The 17,238-nt window shown below is 42.6% G+C and overlaps 1 protein-coding gene across 11 annotated transcripts in view; it reads left to right on the top strand.

Annotated features, from left to right (window-relative positions):
* AKAP13 (A-kinase anchoring protein 13) overlaps positions 1-17,238 on the top strand; it is a 335,196-nt gene that overhangs the window by 81,797 nt on the left and 236,161 nt on the right. For all 11 annotated transcript variants that reach the window (XM_058736667.1, XM_058736669.1, XM_058736666.1 and 8 more), the window contains one exon: positions 7,591-7,634. In XM_058736667.1, the coding sequence (XP_058592650.1) occupies positions 7,591-7,634 (44 nt within the window). The remainder of the gene's footprint in view (positions 1-7,590; positions 7,635-17,238) is intronic.

The following is a 17,238-nucleotide window of genomic DNA, read 5'->3' as shown; positions in this document are numbered from 1 at the left end:
CCATTGCTTCCCAAAGCGTGGGCCATGATTCAGAAGCAGAAACATCACCAGGGACGGTCTCCTGATTTGGACTCACTGCTGGTGAAGAGGATGCGGAGGCTTGGCGGGGAGGGCAGGGGCTGTGGGGGTTGGGGGGGTGGCTAAGAATCTGTGTTCTCTAGCCCCCAACTGATGTTCATGTGCTCTAAGGTTTGAGAATCAGTGCTTGAGAAGCAAACTGCTCAATTATTAATTAACGCACCTTTAAAGAGAAGAAGACAAATTAGGCTCCTGGAAGATTTCCTCAGTCCTTATTCAGGAAATCTATTTGGTGCCTGTAGTCGTTTATATATATATTTTGCAGAACTTGACATCCACAACAGGAAAAGCCTGTTCGCTCTTGGTACCCTGCTGTGTTCTTCTATTGTTTAGAATTCCCTGCTCCCACCCACAATGAGCGGGGAGCATGTTTACAGCCACCAGCCCAGACTCCTTAGGAATGAAGGAAAGAGTCTTCGGATCCTGTTATTTTCCTTGAAGAGCAGGGCACTGACTGTTTTACAAGAATCCAGGGTATGCACTGCCATTTCCATGTTAACCCTCGCCCCCAATTTTTGTGGGTTTCGAAGGATTTACCGCAGCCGGGTTTTAGTGAATCTCCTGGCCATGGGGATTCGTTTGAAGGCATATTCTGCCAGGGACGTACCCTGCAGGTATAAATCCTCTATTTGCACTTGTCTGAGACAGCTGCCCTCCTCCTTTTGGGGCTGAGGTTGGTTGTGGAGGTGGTGTGCACATCTTTTCTTGTGGATTTGGAAGCTTCCCTGTTGTGAATGACCAAAACCATGTCTGTTGAAGTGGTAGGTTCAGCAGACCTGGACAGCTGGTCCTTAGGAAATGGCCCGAGATCAAGAAGCTAACAGATTCAGGGAGAGTTTGAAGGTTGCTGTAATTCCTGATGGCAGTGCTGGGCCTGTGATTTTTTTTTTTTTTTTTTTTTATTCCCCACCTCCTCTTCAGGGACATTTCACTAAGAGTGGAGCACCTGTTAAAGGGTTCCCTAGTATAATGTATGGATATGGCTAAAGAATAATGAGTATGATTTATATTTACATACCTATAGGTGCAGGCTTTCTTATTTTAATTGCTTTTCTTTCATCTCTAGGGATCTTTAGTAAAGATTGTAGATGTCTTCAGTTTGCACATTTAGGAAAAATGCCTTTTTACTTATTTCCAGTTGAGTTGTGATTCATTGAATGACAGGGGACTTAAAACAGATGTGCTGTGTATAATGTCTTCTTCCTGATTATAAAAGTGGTATCTGTTCGTTGTCTGAATAGTTACAATTACAAAACATAATTTAGGAATGAAAATTTCCTGTTAATTCCCAGAAATATGTGCATTTAACATTTTGTTATTCCTCCAGATTGCTTTCTGGGGTTATTTTGTTGTATCTTAGAATTGTGATTTACCCACCAGTGTATTTTTAGACAAATGTATCTCTGGATACCTGATGCCTTTTATTTTGACCATTGACAGTTACCCAAGTATTTTCCTTGGTAGTCTCCATTGAGACCCAGAAACTGCAGAAAGATCTGTACCTGGCAGTGCACTTAAGCACTTCACTTAGATTCTCTTTTAATTCTTCCACCAACTTCATATTGTAGGCAGGAATTCTTAAACTCTCAGTGCACATGGAGAGACTGGGGTTAGACAAGGTCCAGTGACTTGCTCAAGCTCATACAGTTACTCAGTAGAGAATTTGGGATGCCTGCCCATGTAATTTGATTGCTGGTCTAGAGGATATTGCACAGCACCCTATGACTTTACTGAGAAGTCTTTTTTAGCTGAAAATATCTTTGAGACATAGAGAGCTGTTAAATGGGGGCACCCTGCTTCTTTGGCATATTAAGAGGTATTTTGTTAGATTTTGTTCAGGAGTTGGCACCCTATGGCACACTAGTGGAATCTAGTCCGCTGCCTCTTTTTTTTTTTTTTAATTTTTTAAAATGTTTATTTTATTTTTGAGAGAGAGAGACAGAGCGCTAGTGGGGGGAGGGGCAGAGAGAGAGGGAGACACAGAATATGAAGCAGGCTCCAGGCTCTGAGCTGTCAGCACAGAGCCCAACGTGGGGCTCGAACTCATGAACCCCGAGATCATGACCCGAGCCTAAGTTGGACGCTCAACTGACTGAGCCACCCATGCGCCCCTAGTTGCTGCCTCTTTTTGTAAATAGAGTTTTATTGGAACATGGCCACACCCGTTCATTTACATATTGTACCGGAGACCATATGACCTGCAAAGCCTGAAATCTTTTTTTTATTTAATATATAATTTATTGTCAAGTTAACTAACATACAGAGTATACGGCTTCAGGGGTAACTTTCCATGATTCCTCACTTACATGTAACATACCCAGTGCTCATCCCAAGTGCCCTCCTCAGTGCCCATCCCCCATTTCCCCTCCCCCCCATCAACCCTCAGTTTGTTCTCTGTATTTAAAGAGTCTAATCTTATGGTTTGGTTCCCTCCCAGTTTGTAACTATTTTTTTTTCCTTCCCTTCCCCCATGGTCTTCTGTTAAGTTTCTCAGATTCCACATGTGAGTAAGAACATATGATATCTGTCTTTCTCTGACCAGCAATAGCACACTAGGAATTTATCCAAAGGATACAGAAGTGCTGATTTATAGGGGCACATGTACCCAATGTTTATAGCAGCACTATCAACAATAGCCAAAGTATGGAAAGAGGCCGAATGTCCATCAACTGATGAATGGATATAAAAGATGTGGTTTATATACACAATGGAATATTACTTGATGATGAAAAAGAATGAAATCTTGCCATTTGCAACAACGTGGATGGAACTGGAGGGTGTTAGACTAAGTGAAATAAGTCAGTCAAAGCCTGAAATCTTTACCATCTAGCCCTTTACAGAAAATGTGTGCCTATTATTAAAGTGTGTACTGTTTCTGTAGCTTCTAGAGTTTTACATTCATTTGTTCAGGCACATTAATCTATGGAAGTGCTTTCTGTCCCTCACTACCCGCCCCTCCCAAACCAGTCAAACAGCCGTATCACTTTATACCTGAGTTTCCATGTGATCCTTTATAGAGACGGAGTTTCTTCATAATCCTTTGCAGGTAGTGTGAGTTGCAAAAAATTCCAAAACTTTTGCCACTGTTAACCTGTTGTAAGCACTGCATATCCAACACTGGTCCGTTCTGACGATGGTTTGTGCCCCTGGCTCTTTGTGAGGAAAAGGCTGATGGTGGTTTGTTCTAAAGTGCAGGAGGAGGAGGCTGTAGGCCCAGACTGTGCTGGTTTATCCAGCGCCCTGAGAGCTGCAGGGCTGCAGGAGAGCTAGCTGCAGGATTATAGGAGAGCTGCAGGGCTGTAGGAGAGCTAGCTGCAGGATTATAGGAGAGCTGCAGGGCTGTAGGAGAGCTGCAGGATTGTAAGAGAGCTGCAGGGCTGCAGGAGAGCCGGACCCGTCATTGAGACCGTTGTATTCCGATTGGACAGATCTTGTTTTGGCATAAAGTGAATGTGTTCCTTTTCTACAACAGCAAATTATTCCATTTGTTTTCTGTCAGCATTTGGAAATAACATGGAAAATGGGAGAATGAGAATACTTACTTACCTAGTTTCTGTTTCTTACCCTCCCGCCCCGGAAGTATGACCCTGAATTCTTGCTGGCTGCTGCAGAGTGGGAGATTCGGAGAACATGCTTGACATCACATCCTACTTAAGTGTCTGAATTTTGCTCTTTTCATTTCATTGCCTTTCTCATGGCACGCAGCCTTCCTTTATGACCCCCCTATGCCTGTCTCGTGTGGTACTTGTGTTACACGAAAGCAGCCCAGGGAAATGTGGACTCGGTCAAAGACATTCACTGGTTACTGAGTAGGAAGGAAATTGTAGGGTTTTCCCTCTTAAAATTCCTTGATGAAATCATTGAAGGAAGTAGTACACCTCTTTAATTTTCCTTTGGGGAAGGCTCGATCAAAGATCCCATCGACAGAGCAAAGACTTTCAGTTGGCCTTAGAGAATAAATTTGGGTTTTAAGTGTGTTCACTCTGATCCAGAGACTGCCTTCCTGCAGTGTGCTCCGTCTTTTAGAACACGATTCTCACTCCAGTAAAGTAAGCTTATAAATGTGTAGAGTAAGTTGTGCGTTATAGGTAACGAGTTTTCTGATGGTTAAGCATTGGAACTCTCGTTTCTCAGTTTTGGGGCCAATTTGAGAGTTGGGAACACCTTCCACCTGTTACCTCTATTACATGCTTTTGTAATCTCTTTTCTTTTTTTTTAAATTTATTTTTGAGAGAGAGATAGAGAGAGAGAGGGAGAGAATGGGGGAGGGGCAGAGAGCGAGGGAGACACAGACTCTGAAGCAGGCTCCAGGCTCTGAGCTGTCAGCACAGAGCCCAATGCGGGGCTCAAACTCATGGACTGCGAGATCATGACCTGCGTGGATGTCGGACGCTTAACCAACTGAGCCACCCAGGTGTCCCTCTTAATCTCTTTTCACTTTGGGGGGGGTAAATGTCACCTCAGAGAGGCCTTCCCTCAGTACCATATTTAAAACAGGATCCTCTCATTTCCTGTTCCCTCTTCTCTTTATTTTTCTCCATGGAACTTATCACTATTTGAAAATCATTTATTTTAATATTGTATTTATCTGTGTTACTCCTAGAATAAGCTCTATGAAGGTTGGGAGTTTTGTCTTTATTCCTTCTGTACCCTTTGTGCCTTGGGGAGTACCATGTCTGGCACATGATAGATGCACAGTGATAGTTAAAGTAACAAAGTCAAGGGGAGTCTATAGTGTGTGTCGATTGGGGGCTAGACGGGGGTGGTGGGGGGAGTGGGGGTGGGCAGGGGAGGAGGAGTCAGTTTGTAGATTGAGGTCATTCAGGAGATCCTATCCTGATAAGGGGGAAAAGCACATGTTTGGGCATCAGATGGGGTTTGAATTTAGGCTCATTCACTTCTTACAGTTGGCGATGAATAATTTAACATTGAAAGAGTCAATTCTTTTTCACCAGTGAAACGGGGAAAAATAATGTCTTTTTATGGGGATTAAATGTAATATTGAATTTATATTCAGTTCATTTATAGAGCTTTCTAGTGCTATAAATATTAGTCCTGCCTTTCCTCTTGTGTGTCAGCACTGAAGAAGCTTAAAGCAATCTGAATTTACAAATCTGTTGCCTCTGGGGTCATTGCCTTGATGACTTTTGACAGATTTATTCTTTCAACAGCCTCTGTTGCCAGCATAACAATGGCCTGTCCCTTTGACCAGTGTCAGGGACAGACACTTTGTCATTCCTCCTTAATCCTCATATCAGAACAACTTGTATGGGTTCTGACGAGTTCATAATACCCACCAGTTGAGGTGGCATTAGCCGTTCCTTGGAACCATGTGGGTTCCCCCAGCTCCTCCCGCTGAGTGCAGTGGGGCCGCTCAGATAGCTTGATGTTTGTGGTCTCTTCAAACGTAGTTGTCCAAAGTTTCTTGGCAGATGGACAAACATCAGAGGGCCCTAAGTCGCTAGCGTGTCTCCCTCCATGTCTCCAGTTGTTGCAGATTACCCGAGTGTGAATTCTGTTTCAGTTTCCACATACTTCTTGACAGGAACATGTCACAAGTTAGGTAAGGCAAATCGGTTTCTAAAGTTATAGGTTCTTTCAATCCTCTGTCCCAGGCAAGTCTGGGCAGGACCTGGAAAGCTGATTAAAAGGCTCGTGAGCACAGGAAACTTTATTTTAAATTAAATGGATAGTTAATGCATTGAGAAAAGTACTCAGATGCTTCAGTCTTTCTTTTCCATCCACGCTTGCTATTTGAATTTGATGGGCTGGAAATCTACCTTATTTTTCGACTGAACGAGTTAGTTACTGCTACATTTCTCAAGCTTGGTTTTTCGCTGTGGATTTTTGCAGGTGATTTTTAGCACCTATGGGTACAAAATTATTAAATGAAGACAGGAAGGGAAGAGTGCCTTGAGCCAGGTATCTTACAGCCTGGGGAGCGGACCAGAGAAAGAACAGGGATGGTTGTGAAGGCCGTCATTGTGGCGGAGCCCCTGGGCTGTCTTCAGAACATGCTGAAAAGCCTATGGCTTGCAAGTGGTTTGGAGATGATTGGGTTTAGGAGCCTGATTACAGTTTTGGTTTTTGTTTTTTTTCCCCTAAGTATGTGTTAACTGCTTTTTGGGTGAGCCTTCATCTCGGGCATACACAGCCTGGCCAAACTGGTAGATCTATGAGGATTTTAATATTAAGAGGAATCTGTTATTTAAGTTATGCGTGGTGGCTAGGACATTCATTGCTCTTTCTTCTAAACATTTAGTCATTGATAACCTGCCTTCGTTTATGCTGTTTGGGTTTCAGTTCACTGTTAGTGAGGTTTTTGTAATCTGGTAGAACACAAAGAATGTGATTTCACCTATATTTTTGCACGTGTGAATGACATTTCTATACTGTTGTTTACATCACTGGTTAGTTAGTACATGCCCCTTAATTTAAAATTTTTTTTTTTCAACGTTTTTTTATTTATTTTTGGGACAGAGAGAGACAGAGCATGAACGGGGGAGGGGCAGAGAGAGAGGGAGACACAGAATCGGAAACAGGCTCCAGGCTCCCAGCCATCAGCCCAGAGCCTGACGCGGGGCTCGAACTCACGGACTGCGAGATCGTGACCTGGCTGAAGTCGGACGCTTAACCGACTGCGCCACCCAGGCGCCCCACCCCTTAATTTAATTCATTTAACTTGCTAAGAGTAAGAAACTTCCTTAGATCGAGTTATAATAAAGTCCCTTGGGTCGGCCTCTACGACTTCTGTGAGGACAGGATCAGTTTATACTCAAATTCAGGGTGTTTGGCAAAGGGCCTGCTGTCCTGAAGTCCGTGATTCTGGACTATGATATTTTAGCATGAACTCCTGGTCAAATCACCAAGTTAAACTTTCGAGAGTATGCTTTTCTTGATATTTGGGAAATGTATTAACCAGCCTGGAAGTCTTCTTCAAAATTCTTCCTAAGATTTTTGTGTGAATTCATTTAGTGAAGATAACATCAGGGAATCTGGCTGTTAATTTTGAGGAGGGTAAGAACTTGTAGTTTGTGGAGGCCAGCCTCTCCTTTCTCCAAGGGTGGAGAGGAGGAGAGCTCTCTGGACCTCTGCTGTCTCTCCCCCCATGTTCCCTGGTGACTGGAAGAGACTCTGGCCAAATTCACTTTGTGAAATTTGGGGGATTATGTAAAAGTGTAACTGACCATACGCTGTTTTTGCTTTGGTAACTGCATTCAATATCCTGTTGGTTGTTGAAAATTCTCTCAGGACAGTGAAGCCTTTTGTCTTTAATTTCCAATCAAAGTCTTTCTCCCCAGTTAAAGAGATTGACTCTGGGCTACAAGACGTTTTGCGGTCCTTGACCTTCTGACCTTCCCACACCTCTAAGGAAAGCTGGGCATCCCATCATCTCAGGCTTTTGATTGTGGTCATAGAGCCATACTCGACACCTAGCATTTGTGGCTTTTATACTGCTGTGATCATAACTTTTAATTGTATTCTCATTTATTTTTCCCTTTTCTGTTTCAGTGTCCTGGGTCATGAAACTTAATCCACAGCAAGCTCCGTTATATGTGAGTAGATCGCGAGGTTTCTTGTCATTTTGCACTCATCCATGGTTTCTACTTGTTATAAGAAAACTCAAAACTGCTGTCATGTGATGATCCCAGGAATTTTTAGCCATCTATCCAAGTAGTGTACTTCAGAAAGTGAATTTGATTTGGTGAACACTAAATGACTTGCATGAATGGCACTGAGCTGGCAGATAATACCTGTAAGATGTGAGGTAAACTGGTCAGGTGCAAGATGCACTTATCACACAACTGCATTGCCCTGCGGAACGATACGGGGGCTCTTATTTTCCCGGTCAGCACATTTCTGTGAAAGTGGTGTGGAGGTCTTCCTACGGCCATGGAGAGTTACCCTGTGTTGCACCTAGGTGGCGCTCTGTCATTGGCAAGCGTGCCGTTTACATTAGGGCTCTGGGTGAAAGCTGATCTGCTCTCTTCCCAAAGTGAGGGAGCTGGCAGATGACATGGATAAATCAATGAATCAAGGCTGGAAAGGTAAAGTATAGGTGACTCTCTCTCTCTCTGTCTCTGTCTCTTTTTTTTTTTTTTTTTTTAATGTTTTTATTTATTTTTGAGACAGAGACAGAGCATGAGCAGGGGAGGGGCAGAAAGAGAGGGAGACAGAATCTGAAGCAGGTTCCAGGCTCCGAGCTGTCAGCACAGAGCCTATCGTGGGGCTCAAACTCACAGACCGTGAGATCATGATCTGAGCCGAAGTCGGAAGCCCAACTGACTGAGCCACCCAGGCGCCCCTCTTTTTTTTTTTTTTTTTTTTTTTAAATTATTGTGAGAGTGCATTAGCTGAATGGGGGTGGTGAGGAGTCCCTTTAGAGGTATGGACAGTTCAAGCTGTCAGAGGTCGGTGGATAGGTTGGTATAGTCTGGAAAGAGTGAGGAAAATTGCTTTGATGGGACACATCCTTAAAGACGAAGAAGCATTTGGTTGGGTGAAAAGTCCTCAGAATTCATTCAAGATCTAAGGCAGATAGGTGGTAGAGGGGTGAGCAGGGCATTCAATGAGTGGTGGGAGGTGAGCAGGGGAAAGCCTAGCCCAGCTGAACTTGTGTGAGGGGTAGGGAGGCGAGTCTAAAAAGGTGACTGAAGATCAGTCGTGAAGGCAGAGACGTGGAGACCACTCAGGAGCCTTCGATGGTGTTTATTTGAAATCTGCTGTTCATTTTATGATTTGTTTATTTTAAATCATGCTGTGTTACTAATAGTCCTATACCTTTCTAGGATAGAGCATTCCTGGGATCACTCTTCTGCATAGATGCTTTTTCTGTTAAATGTAACAAATAAAAATATATGTATTTCTTAGAAGATATTTTATGTATTTATTTTCTTTCCAGACTTCTTGAAAATTTATTATGTTCAACAGTGGGTTTGCACATGAACTGAGTACTTGGGCTTTTAAAAACAGCTTTTATTGAGATATAATTCACACCCCATAAACCTCACACATTTAAAGTATACGATTCGGTGGTTTTTAGTATATTCACAGTTGTGTAATCGTAACTGCCATCTACCTTAAGAATATTTTCATCAGCCCAGAAAGAAACACCATGCCTGTTAGTAGTTACTCACCATTCCCTGCCTTTCCAGCCCCTGGCAACACCTTATCTGCTTTCTGTCTTTATGGATTTACTTACTATTCCAGAAATGTCATGTAAATGGAATCCTACAACACGTGGTCTTTTGTGACTGGCTTCTTCCATGTAGCAGAATGTATTGAAGGTACACGTTAGAGCAAGTGTCAGTACTTTGTTCCTTTCTATTGATGAATTATACTCTGTCGTATGGGTATCCCACATCTAATTTATCCATTCATCGGTTGATGGGCATTTGGCTTGTTTCCACTTTTTGAATATTATAAATAATGATGCTGTCAGCTGCAGTTTTCGGTAGGCTTATGTTTTCATTTTTGTTGAGTGTGTACTTAAGAGTATATTTGCTTGTTGGGGCGCATGGCTGGCTTAGTCGGTGGAGCGTGTGACTTGATCTCAGGGTTGTGAGTTCAAGTCTCAAGTTGGATGTAGAGGTTACTTAAAAATAAAACCTTAAAAAAAAAAAAAGTACAATTGCTTGCTTACATGGTAACTCTCTGGTTAACATTTTGAGGATTGCCACACTGTTTCCACGGTACCTGCACATTTTCAGATCTCACCATCAATGTTGAGAGCCTTGGTGCCTCCACGTTCTTGAAACACTTGCTGTTAATCTGACTTTGGATTGTTGTCATCCTGGTGGGGGTGAAATGGAAACTCATTGTGATTTTGATTTGCATTTCCCTAATGGCTAATGATTGTGAGCATCTTGTCAGGTGCTGTTGGACATTTATGTATCTTTGAAGAAATGCCTATTCAGATTCCTGGCTTATTTAAACAATTTTTTTAAAATTATTATTGAGTTTTAAGAGTTCTTTATATATTCTGGATTCACATCCCATATCAGATATATGATTTGCAAAAACTTTCTCCCTTTGTAAGGTTATCATTTCATTTTGTTGATGGTACCCTTTGAAGCACAAAACTTTTTAATTTTGATGATGTCCAACCTACCTATCATTACCTTTACCACTTGTGCTTTTGTTATCATATCTAAGAAGGCTTTATGTAACTCAGGGCACAAAAAATGGACTCCTGTGCTTTCCTCTAGGGGTTTTACAGTTTAAGTCCTTGCATTTAAGTGTATGGCTCCAGAGTACCTTTTTTTTGTATGCTGTAAGGAAGCCTCCAGTTTCATTTTATGACATGTGGACATCTGGCTGTCCCAGCACCATTTGTTGAAAAGTCTTCTTTCCACCTCGGATTTTCTTGGGCATGCTTGTTAAAAATCAGTCATAAATGTAAGGAATTATTTCTGGACTGTTAATTCTCTTTTACTTTAGGTCATCTTTAATTTCTTTTAACAATGATTTATTGTTTTCAGTGTACAAACTTTGTTCCTTTGTGAAATGTGTTGGTAAGTATTTTAATTCTTTTTGATGCTATTATAAATGATATTGTTTTCTCATTTCATTTTCAGATTGTTCACTGCTAGTATATAGAAATACAGTTGATATTTGTGTATTGACCTTACAACCTACAGCCTCTCTGAACTTGTTTATTGGTTAATAGTTTTTTAGTGGATCCCTGAGATTTTTCTGCATACAGATGATGTCATCTGAAAATACAGATTAGTTTTTTGCTTTCTAATCTGAATGCCTTCTGGTTTTCTTGCCTAATTGCCCTGAGTAAGAACTTCCAGTACAGTGTTGAATAGAACTTGTGAGAGCAGACATCCTGGTTTTGTTTCTGATCTTAAAGAACGGGAAAGTATTCTGACTTTCAACATTGATCAGGTATGATGTTCTTAGTTGTGGGCTTTTCATAGGTGCCTTTATCAAGTTGACAGAGTTCCCTTCGGTTCCTAGTTTGATTATTTTGTCATGAAAAAGCATTGGATTTTGTTGAATGTGTTTTTCTGTGTCTGTGAGATGATCATGTGGGTTTTTTTTCTTTCATTTCATTAGTGTAGTGTATTAGATTGATTGGTTTTGAATGTTAAGCCAACTTTGCATTCCTGGGATAAGTCTTATTTTGTTGTGGTATATAATCCTTCTCCTTTGTTGCTGGATTTGGTCTGCTCATGTTTTGTTGAGGAATTTTGTGTCTTGTACGTAAAAGATACAGTCTCTAGTTTTCTCCTGGTGTCCTTGTCTGGTTTCAGTCACTGCAGATTTTTGATTAGGTGGCTGACGTTACTCAGTAGTTGTGATAGGCAGAAGAACGGTTCCCTCATGTGTCCGTGACTTAATCTTCAGAATCTGTGAATGTTTATCTTACATGGCAAAAGAGACTTCACAGGTTTGATTAAGTTCAGGATCCTGAGATGCGAGCTTCTCCTGAATTATCTGGAGAATTATCCTGAATTATCTGGAGCCCAGTGTAAACACAAGGGTCCTTATAAGTGAGAGAGGAGAATCATGAGTCGGAGAGATTTGCAGATGGCACACTGCTAGGTTTGAAGGAGGAGGAAAGGGCCATGAGCCGGGGAAGGCAGCCTCTGGAAATTGGAAAAAGCAAGGGAACGTTTTTTTCTCGGAGCTTGCTCAGTGAACACAGCCCCGTGACATCTTTATTTTAGCCCAATGAAAGTTGTTTCAGACTTCTGACCTCCAGACCTGTAAGATAATAAATCCGTGTTGTTGTAAGTCTCAGAGTTTGAGGTAATTTGTTTTAACAGCAATAGGAAATGAACCCAGCGGTAGTTTGGAAAAATTAATTGCCGGTAGAGTGAAGGATAATTTAGGGAGAGAGTAGCTGCAACGAGATCAGTTAGGGGGCGCCCAGGTGGCTCTTGGTTTCGGCTCAGGTCATGATCTCGTGGCTTGTGAGATCGAGCTCCACGTGGGGCTCTGTGCTCACAGTGCAGAGCCTGCTTGGGATTCTCTCTCCCTCTCTCTCTCTGCCCCTCCCTCGTGTGCATGTGCGTGCTCTCTCTCTCAAAAAATAAACTGATAAAAAAAGAGATCGGTTAGAAGTTTTCTGATCTTTGCCATCATGGAATCCAAGAACTTTAGAATTACTAAGGATTGCAGGTACTATATGTGCTTCAGCCTCACTGTTGTAGAGTCAGGACATGAGTTCTGAAGATGAGCTGATGAGGTGGTGCAGCTAATCAGTGGTAAAATTGTGATTTAAATCTGTATTTTGGGGCTTAGTAATAGAAACCACTGTAAAGCTTGCTAAGCTTAAAGCTGCGTTCTGTTGGGAAAGCAAGGCTCTTTAGAAATCAGTTCTGGGGAATATTCTTCATAAAGCAAGTCCTTTGTATATGATTATGTGCTTAGTCGGACAGGTCCTCCCGAAGAATATTTTAAACTTCACATTTCAAGTATGTCTGTTAGCAAGAATACCTTGGGGCAGTTTGTTACCCCTTTTTTAAAAGAGTGACAGTGTATACTTGGTTTTCCGTGAACTGAGTCAGGTTATGGGGATCTCGGCCATTCTGTTAAAGGGAAGGAACTGTTACGTGACAGTCCTTTGGAGGTCAGTTCTCTGTACCTAGAGAAGGAGAGAAACAAAAGAACAGAACGAGTATGTTGAAGTTTTTCTTTGAGTTTACATTTGGGATCTGCCAGGGGTATGTATCATCAGCAGAAGAGAGAAAACTGCTCATAAATAAGAAAAAAACACTGGATCCTGAGAAGAACTTTTATCCATAAATGAAGCAAAATTAGCTGGATTCCAAATAAATATTTTTATCATTCTTTGCATAAAGATGTGTCCAGAATGAGTTGTAGTAGTTACAAATGTAAGAAAGTTCACAGCCTGTACAGGTGGCAGGGCTGGTGAATGTTTGCATGAAGCTGTTTATTTTTTTAAAACATTTTTTAAAAAAAATAAAAATCTTTTATTTATTTTTAAGAGAGACACAGAGAGTGCGAGCGGGGGAGGAACAGAGAGAGAAGGAGACACAGAATCCAAAGCAGGCTCCAGGCTCTGAGCTGTCGGCTCCAAGCGGGGCTTGGACCCATGAACGATGTGTATATATATGTGTGTGTGTGTGTGTGTGTGTGTGCGTACACGCATATATATATATATATATATTTTTTTTTTTTTTTTTTTAATGGTTCTTTAGTTGTTTTGAGAGAGAACACACACACAAGTGGGGGAGAGGGAGAGAAAGAATCCCAAGCAAGCATCGCAGAGCTCGATGCGGGGCTCGATCCCACAACCTGTGAGATCATGACCTGTGCTGAAATCCAAAGTTGGATGCTTAACGGACTGAGCCACCCAGGTGTGCCTGCAGGAAGCTGCTCACAGACTTATTTTTGTTGAAATGGGCACAGTGGAATGTGAAGACAGCGACCTGAAACTCGGGAGACCAGGTGTTTGATGTGACCACGTCTGGGTTTTCTGGTCCGTCAGCCACGCGATTCCACTAGCGCCACTCGGCCTCCACAAGGGCGTCGGTCGTTGCCAGAGGAATTTCTAAGGATTGAAGAGGTACAGACTTTGACAGGTTGAGGGATATCCTTCTAGCTGATGAGGGCCTAGAGGGTTCGGTGGGGGTGAAACAGAGACCTTGTCAAATGCAAGACATATTTTCAAAGAAGCAGCAGGACCAAATTATGTGGCGAGTGAGAGACCATGGCGGTTGATTGAGAATTAGAGCATGAGTGACACCCGATGCCTTTGCCAGATGCGGGAAAGAAAGGGGCCCTGAGCTTGTCCTCTGGACATGTTGAAGGGTGTTTTGTTGACCACCAGCCGTGTGGGCATGGAACTGGAAATTCACTCTTTCATTCGGGGGCCTGCGCTGTTCCAGGCTCTGTTCTGGCTGCTGCAGATTCAGCCACGAACGAAACACCAAAGTCCCTGCTCTCAGGGAGCTTATGAGTCGTAAACAGGAAGAAACGTCAGGAGGAAAAGCTTTACAGAAATAAACACAACAAGGAGGTGTGCCAGTGCCTGATGAGGGGCTGTTTTAGTTTGCGTGGTCAGGGAAGGCCTGTGAGGGATGTGCCACTATGAGCCGAGACCCGACTGACCGGGAGAGCCAGCCGTGCGGAGATGTTGGCACAGCGTTCGGGCCGGGGGAACAGGTGTAGGGCTCTGAAATGAAGGCCGGCTCAATCAGTTGGAGGAACAGAAAGGACAGTGGCCGCGGCTCAGAACAAAGGGGGCGTGGGCACAATCTTTCCTTCTGGGGGAGGAGAGGAGGGAAAAGCCTGGCGGGGGATTTCACGCACACAGGCCATGTCCCCAGGGCCCTCCTTTCTCCACACCTGCTTCCCGTCCCAGCTCAGCACCCATCTCCGGGCGTGCTCTGAAGGCTGTAGCGCTTTCCGTGGCTTGGGGTCAAGCCAGACCTCTCAGGGATTCGGGACTCATCCTGATGTGGAGGTGCTGGCCCTGGGCAGGCTGGCTTCTTGGGCAGTTTAAACACAGTATCTTGGAAACAGTTTGAACATGTTGTACTCATTTAAGATCCACGTTTTCCATATAAATTGGATATTCTTGAGTTGAGGAACTTTTTTTTTTTTCTTTTTTTAAGCAGATTTGGCTTTCACTTATCAGAGGAGAGTGTAATAAAAAATGTGCTTGTTTTTCATATTCTTTCATGGCTGAATTGCCTCTTGGGAGAGAAAAAGCAACATATTTCCAAATTATTTGTTCCTGTCAGTCCATTTGAGAACCTAAGTAAAGGAGGTATGATACCTTTCTCTTCGTGGTTTCCCGGGAATACTTTAGAAACAAGAGCTCTGTTAGCAGAGTCCTTCTAGTTTACAAAGCACATTTGCATATGTTATGGCATTTGCTTCTCACAGCAACCTTGTGAGAGTAAAGGAAGCTACATTGTGACCCTGTCACACTAAGGAAGCAGAAACTCAAGATGGCTCATTTAGCAGATGCAAAAGGTAGGGCTTCACCCAGAAATTGTGGTTCTCAAACCCATTTTCTTCTTTCTGTAGATAGACCAAGCTGTCTTACACAGTTGTTCCAGAAGACACAAATGTCACAACACTTAATATGTACAAGTCAAGGCCTTTTTTCTTATAAGTAACCCAGATTTAATCTTCCATTTCATGTGTTTAAAAAAATATTTTTTAGATCTTTTATTTAAGTTTAGATTTACAGAAAGGTTTCAAGAATACTTTGTCTCTACTCATCCCTTACTAATAAACGTTTAGTTCCATTTGCTTATCATTCTATTACATATTTTTTGAATTGTCTGAAAGTTGCAGACATGCTATCCTATTCCCCCTAAATATTTCAGCATATATTTCCTAAGAACTAGGACATTCTCTTTCATAACCACAGTACAATTAACAAAAACAGGAATTGTAACACTGATGTAATACTCTTATGTAATGTAAGTTCATATCCAAATGTCTCCACTTATCCCAATAATGTCCTTTATAGCATCCTCCTCCTGTCCCCTCCCTCCCCTCTCCTCCCCTCTCCTCCCCTTCCCAGTTCAGGATTTAATCCAGGATTACACATTGTATTTATGTCTCTTTAGTCTCTTAATCAGGAGGAGGCCCTCTGCCTCTCTTTCACGATACTGACATTTTGGTCCATTGTTTTGTAGCAGTTGGGTTTTATATGATGTTTTCTCCTGATTTGGGCTGGACTACTACGAAAAAGATGCCCTTCTTGGCACACCATGTTAGGAGGACACATGACATACTCTTGTTTGGTTATTGGAGATGTTAACTTCAATCCCTTGATTCAGGTGGTGTTTAATTTATCTGTTCTAAAGGAATGAAGCATTTAAAGAAGACAGTGTAATTGTTTGCTTTCCCCCTCTAATATGTTTTGCATATTGGATTTTCCTAAAAAGGGCACTGTTCTCTGCAAGGTGTGCCCTTGAATGTAGGTGGACGAGGGGAGAGTTCACGGTGGTAATTGATTGCCTGAGGTTCGAACAGAGGATTGTCTCTGCCCTTGTGGATACACACGGGGTTTTTAAATAAATGTAGTTCTCACCTAAGCTGGACCGAGCGCATTTCACATGGAACAGAGTAGACACTCAGTGAACATTGGTTGAGCGAGTGAATGAAATACAATTCAGCTGAGACTACTAAAATTTCAGTAAAATTTGCTTCGTTTTGATAAAACAGCTGTCTTTCTTAAAGTTGCTCATTTGTTTCTCAAGTTTCACTGTTAGTTTACCCTGTGTGGGCCGTGAATAGTTCAGTGATGCCATTTCTGTGACTGGAGGTATTGCCCACGAGGAAATAAATGTACTAGTGATGTCTTTGTTGTACATGTGTAACTTGCCTTACAACTGGAAGGAACTCTGCAGCGTCCCTACAAAGTATTTGTAGACGTAGAATGTCTGATAGGGTGTTACTCTACAGATGTGTTCTTTGAGATAAGTTACCTAGCTAGTCATTTAGCACATTGAGACAGCACGCTGGAGATAGCGCCTGAGTCCTGAATTATGCTCGCATCCTTGGGGGGCTTCTTGTCTGAGCCTCTTGTTTACAGCAGACTACATACAGCAAACCGTGTGACTGCTGATTTTTTTTTTTTTTTTTTACCGACGTAGTACATGTACCCTTTAGCTCCAGAGCCCTTCTCACTGTCAAGATAAAAAGCGTAGGCCGTTCCCAGAAGGGGTAGGGGATGAGGGATGCTGTCAGATGATAAAAGAAAAAGCCATGCACATGAAGCCAAGGTTGGTATTTATAAAGCAAGCAAACAGAATAGGCCCTACCACCACTCCCTCACACTGAGCACTACCCTAGCAACCAAGCAACTGGACATTAGCAACGGTAAACAAACCCTCCCCCAGACTAACAGCTGAAAAGGAAGCAGGATTTTAAAATTTCCGAGGGAGGAGGAGGAAAGCTCTTTGGATGCCTCTTATCTGAGGCCCCAGGCTCGTTCTGGAAGAGACCTGATGAGGCCAGGCCTGAAGCTCTGTCGGGTACAGGGAGACAGTGAGGGTCAAATGTGGAGAATAAGGAGAACTGGATTAATCCATACTTTATGTGCCGGAGAAAATCCCTTCCTCTTTCTCATCACCGTACTTTTCTGGAAGAAAATTAGTGATGAGGAACCCAAGTGAGTGTCCCACAGTCAGCTTGGCACGAGGGAACGGACTCTGTGAG

This window comes from Neofelis nebulosa, chromosome 7, assembly GCF_028018385.1.
Source record: "Neofelis nebulosa isolate mNeoNeb1 chromosome 7, mNeoNeb1.pri, whole genome shotgun sequence".
Taxonomy (NCBI): domain Eukaryota; kingdom Metazoa; phylum Chordata; class Mammalia; order Carnivora; family Felidae; genus Neofelis; species Neofelis nebulosa.
Note: the sequence above shows the minus strand (reverse complement) of the source record. Positions and strands in the feature narration are given on the sequence as shown.